Source organism: Limulus polyphemus, unplaced genomic scaffold (assembly GCF_000517525.1).
Source record: "Limulus polyphemus unplaced genomic scaffold, Limulus_polyphemus-2.1.2 Scaffold3174, whole genome shotgun sequence".
Lineage (NCBI taxonomy): Eukaryota > Metazoa > Arthropoda > Merostomata > Xiphosura > Limulidae > Limulus > Limulus polyphemus.
In genome coordinates this window covers 69,763-75,353 of record NW_013668784.1, presented here as the reverse complement: position 1 = coordinate 75,353, position 5,591 = coordinate 69,763, and the positions used below count along the sequence as shown (strand labels likewise).

General features: G+C 30.9%; 1 protein-coding gene across 3 annotated transcripts in view; it reads right to left on the bottom strand.

Moving 5' to 3' along the window:
- The window catches only part of LOC106468814 (optineurin-like), a 47,895-nt gene extending 43,374 nt beyond the window's left edge, over window positions 1–4,521 (bottom strand). The window contains exons 1-2 of one of the 3 annotated variants that reach the window (XM_013929257.2): window positions 4,459–4,521; window positions 872–1,165 (exon numbers count right to left, since the gene is read on the bottom strand). In XM_013929257.2, the coding sequence (XP_013784711.1) occupies window positions 872–1,142 (271 nt within the window). In that variant the 5' untranslated portion in view covers window positions 1,143–1,165; window positions 4,459–4,521. Of the gene's footprint in view, window positions 1–871; window positions 1,175–4,185 lie in introns of those variants that run through there. The other 2 variants (XM_013929255.2, XM_022397169.1) reach the window with 2 other exon arrangements.
- Between the last annotated feature and the right edge of the window lie 1,070 nt (window positions 4,522–5,591).

Here is a 5,591-nt window from a genome sequence, read left to right as displayed (position 1 = left end):
AACTTTATTAAATAATACAATTTTGTATAAATAACTGAATGTTATGTTACTATTTACAAAAATAAAATCTGAAATCCAATAAAAGATAAGTTCTCTATCATTTTTTCAATTCACAAATGATTTTGCCCTCACAATAAGACAAAATGGCCACGGCAAGTATAGGGTTAAGAAACAACACAAAAAGAAATTAAGCAAGTGCAAATGTGAAAAAAACCAAAACAAGTAACGTCTGAACATGATAGTACCTAAATGAGAAGTGAATGTTAGACTGAATAGTATAGAGGGTATAATCTGCATCAGGAGTGTGTGTTGTGGTCCTATTGGTGGAGGGTTGCTGCATACTTATTTGCATGTGAAGATGCAGTAGAACCACGATGAATGTGGGGTAGGTGGGAGTTTCAAAGATAGTGGTGAGCAAATAATTTGCACATATAGAAGACAACACTGAACACGAAATGCTATTATGTGAAAACAGAAAATATCAGAAAATACTTTTTCTCTTCAGTTTACTTTCTCTGATAATTTTCATTGAATATCCCTAAAAAGTTGGAAGTTTTGGGGTCATTTTGTAAATAACCATATTCCTATTTCTATCCATTTCATTTCCTCACTCAGACACCCATCAGAAAAGTAACCAGAATAAATGTTTCTATTCTATGCAACCTCTACTTTCTATTAAAAAATTAGGTATAATACTAGTAAACCACTGATGTCTTTCCTGTAGGACTGTTACATAAAAAGTTTTATGGAAGCTGGGCTTGGTTCTTATCTAAATGATAAACATTAAAAACCAAGGAATGTATTGTTCAGAAATCCTAGATTTATCCTAGTATCACTACATAATACATAAGTTCTTTTCTCTACATTTTACCTTTAAGTTCAATATTTTCTTTCAGCAATTCTTTCAGCTTTTCCTGGATTTCTTGATAAGAGAGATCAGAGCTAGCTGAGGCAAAGCTTAAATGCAAGTCACTCATTAAATCCACACACTCTCTGAACTGGATATCATTGCCTGGAGAATACGATAAAATTGAAAATAAAGATGACTGGTCACTCGCTGTACACGGTTCTTCTTTACATGTACCCATAAGGAAAGTTGAGGATGGCAAGTTGTCCTCCTGTTGGTTTTTTGAAATTTCCATTGACAAATTGGCACATGGAACACCTATAAAAACTAAGTAAACTTTACTATCTGGCACAGTTTAGCACACAGAACTATTTTCACTTATAAAAGTTTACAAAACAAAAGAAGATAAAATGAACTTAGGAGAAAAAAGGTTAATAATCTTAACATATTTACTTGTTTGTTGTCAATATAAATAATAACAATGAAACAGTTTATTACGAAAGAAAAATTTGAGGCAAAGCCCTAAAACTTGAGAAAAGTTCCTTTACATTTTCCATTTGACATGAATCATTTTAATAATTAATCCTTTGGTGGTATGTAGAAAGATTTAAATATTAAAAGTAGTTAAAGCAGTAGGGCCAAAGGTTTTCCCCAGGGTTTTAAAGGAGGTTAAAAATTAGATATACAAATCTCTCTCTTTCATTTTTGATAGGTCCATTAACAATGGGCAGGTACCTGAGGATTGGACATTTACTCTAATTTTTAAAAGAGATGCTCAAGAAATTACAGTCAGTTAGTCTTACTTCTATAGTAGGAAAATCCTACACTCTAATTTCAGAAGCATTAGAAAATCATAGTAAAATGTAATATCATAAATTGAGAACATGGATTCACCAAAGGGAAACCTAGACTTACAAATCTGTTGTGCTTTTTTAAAAGATGTTGTATGTTATTTGAATAATAGAAAGGGTGTAAACTCAGTGTAATAAGATTTTCAAAAATGTTTTAGATGAAGTACTACACATGCATTTTATTAAGGAAAAGTAATTATATTACTACAGGTTGAAGAAAGACTAGTTAATTCTATCATAAGATGGATAACTAGGAGAAATGGAAAGGTTGTTATCAATACAGTTCAGTTAAACTGGACCATTGTTTTCAGTGGAATACCTCATGGGTCAGTTCTTGAGACTTAGCTTTTTCTTATTTACATTAATGATATTGGATATTTCTAGTTGTATTGTGCTATTACAGAAAGGCTTAGATCAGCTGGTAAGTTGAACAAAAGTTTTGCAAATGATCTTTAATTATATCCAAGTGTGGCATAATACATTTAGGTTATCATAACTTGGATCCTATGTTTAGTATAGATTGGAATCTACCACCATGTCAAGTTCCTTTTCTTCGGTCATACTAATAGTAAAGTTAATAGAAGTTTAGAGTATATTTATAGACATATTGATTAGAAGTCAAAATGGAATAATTATCTATATACAAATTACCATTTACACTTCAGTTGTAATAATATGTAAAATTTTTGTCTTCTTATTTGAGAAAGAATAAAGTGGAGAGTAATGCATGTAACCCCACTTCTCTAATTTGGCATTTTGTGCACCCCCACTTCTTGTGCATGATCATCCTGTTGCAGTGTGTGATTACAGAATGAAAAACGCTATCACCATTTTATGCACAAGCGTATCCCCACTTCTGAATTCCCACTTCAAGCACTGTATGTAACCAAAACTCCTGCAACATCTAATGAATGCCATCACAAACAAAAATCCATAAAAAATTTCACACTTTGGGTATTCAAGATTTAGACAATTAGAAAAATAACTCTGGTATGTGCAACAACCATTTCTTTATAATAGAGAACACATTTTAAATAAAACTACTCTCCTCACAACAAGAACATGACTTTCACTAGGACTGCACATGGCCTTTATTGATGCAATTTTTAACTGTATTACTGAGAAACTGGAGTTCTTAAAAAAAACTATTATTTTTGTCAATAAATGGTACCACTTTTAATATATAAAAACATTACAGCTCAATATTATGATTAGTAATTACTAGCACAAACAGCCACCTGTAGGACAGCATTTCTGATAGTTGGAAATGATGGAAGTTAACACTTCACAGGTATTTATAAGGGGAATCCATGATTTCCTGAAAAATAAAGGATGGAACTAAATCTTTACTTTTCTCAAGGGTGGGTGTAAAAGGAAACTACTCTCTTTGATTATATGAATCAACATTTTCAATCAATACATCTAAAATTAATGTCCCACAATTACTATTAGTAACAACCCTGATTTTATTACTTAATTCTTCATTATCTCATTCATCTGTCTAATAAGATGGTCTATAACAATTGCCTATTAAATACTTTCTACTCTTGAAACCCTCAAATGTAACTTGGAGAGACTCAATCTATTCACTACCCCTATTTATATGTGTATTTGGTTCCAACAGACTGCAGTTTATCCATTATACAGTCACCTTGCATCTTCTTTTTAAAAGTCCATCACTATTTCATAACTTGTAACCTGGAATTTCAGAATAATTCCTATTATCAATGTTCTCCAGATTTAACCAAGTTTCAGTAATTCTTAGTAATGGATGGTCTTCTACCACACCGTGGTGTTGGAATTACTATGCAAAGTTGCTACTTGATTAGAAAATTTATAATGCATCATGAGAGTTAAGAATGTTGATATACATTTCTTAAAATAATTATTCACACAAGATTACTTGAATTTCTGATGTAAAACTAATTAATTTCTTTCATTCTAAATGTATTGAATATTTCGTTTTTATAATAAATGATCTATTGCAATACAGATTTTTTATTATTTTTAGACACATTATTTATTACTACATTTCTATACTCTTACTTTATTTTGAATGAAGTACTACATAAGCACACCAGAAGCCACATCAACTGATTTTCTAACTTCTGTTTTAAACTACAGAAATATCCAAATGGTTACAGAACATCAAATCCAGAATACACTATTTCTCCTACTAAATATAATTAATACTTTTCATTTCAAACACAATCTGAAAATAAGTATAAGCATCTTTCACTGTTACTGTTAGTATTTGTATTTGATTTCTAAGTGTTTTTTTTTCTCTATATTTTGTTAACAAGTGTTGCAATGAGACTTGATTTCCACATCATTAACAGCTTGGTCATGACAACCTCATAATCATATGTACTGTGGAAAATGTGAGGTTTTTAATTCTGGATAACATTATCGTTAAACCAAAATACATTAGCATCTTTTTGAATAATAAAAGTATCCTATCAGTGTCAGCTTACAGTGTCCACTTACCAGACAACCAGGCTAGAATCGGGAGTACATGATATAGAACTTCAGAAGTACACCACTTCTTGTACTACTATCAATACTACTTTTAGTTTTACGAGTTTTAGTTACTAAAAGTAAGACTTGTAATATTGTCTTATGTTTCTAGATCATTCTCACAGAATATAGTATAGTATTACAGCCGATTCAAGAGAATAAGGTAAATGAAGTAAATCATTAACTGTCAACAATATATATTCGAATTATGCTAAAGTTTATCAATTTAATTTCTTTCTATACCTCAAAGCAGTAGGCAACACATAAACACGGATTTCCCTGTGACTCATTATTGCGTAATAAATTTGCAATATTTTCCTTATTATTCTCCCTCTAACGGATTCTAATCAAAGTACAATGATAAAATAGAGTGATGTTATTTTCTTTGTACATAGCGCAAAGTTTCTTGCTCCCCCCCAGTGGCACAGCGGTATGTCTGCGGACTTACAACACTAGAAATCGGGTTTCGATACCCGTGGTTCGCAGAGCACAGATAGCCCTTTGTGTAACTTTGTGCTTAACTACAAAGAAGCAAAGCTTCTTAATTAATAGGCTATCTGTGATCTTTCCACCACGGGTAATCAAATTCTGGATCTTAGCATTGAAGTCCGTAAACTTACTGTTAACCCACTGGGAGGCTATGAAGCGCAGATTTTACAGTTGTTTGATGCATATATATATTTATTTTACAACTATGATGTAATATATATGATTTAATTTTACAAAGAAATAAATTTATGACGTTAGTAAAAATCCGAATAAGCATCTTCCCGTATATTTATTATTAGAAGTTTATCACATGATATTATGAATGTTTTAAAATAATATGTGTTGATATATATGAAATTTCTTAGCGTATTGAAGAAAACACGAATTAATGTTGCATGTTTTATTAATTTTCTATCTTTTTTACATTGATTATTTTTGCTGCAGAATGTTTTCATTAATTTTTGTTTTAGTAAATTCAAAGTTCCCAAGGTGACTCAAAATAATTAGCTTTCAATTGTTCTCGTTCTTATTTTGACTTGCTGCAAATACAACAGGACTAACCATATTTTTGTTAGAGCGATCTGGTACGTTCCACAGAATAACAGGAGTTTCGATGGAAAATATTTTGCAAGAATAAATATGAGTTTTATACTTTTTACTGAATTGTGAGAAAAGAAAGAGACTGGACACACACAAAAATCAAGTGAAACAATATTTATTTATCTTTTAAACACAATCAAAAGACAAAACAAGTGTATATATGGGGTTTTTACAGGAGATTTGAGAGATGCCAGAGAAGAAGTGAATCTTTCGAAGTCTCTATGAAAAACTACTGTCGAACTGTAACTGTTCCAGTCTGAAAAAATATTGTTTATATATATATATAA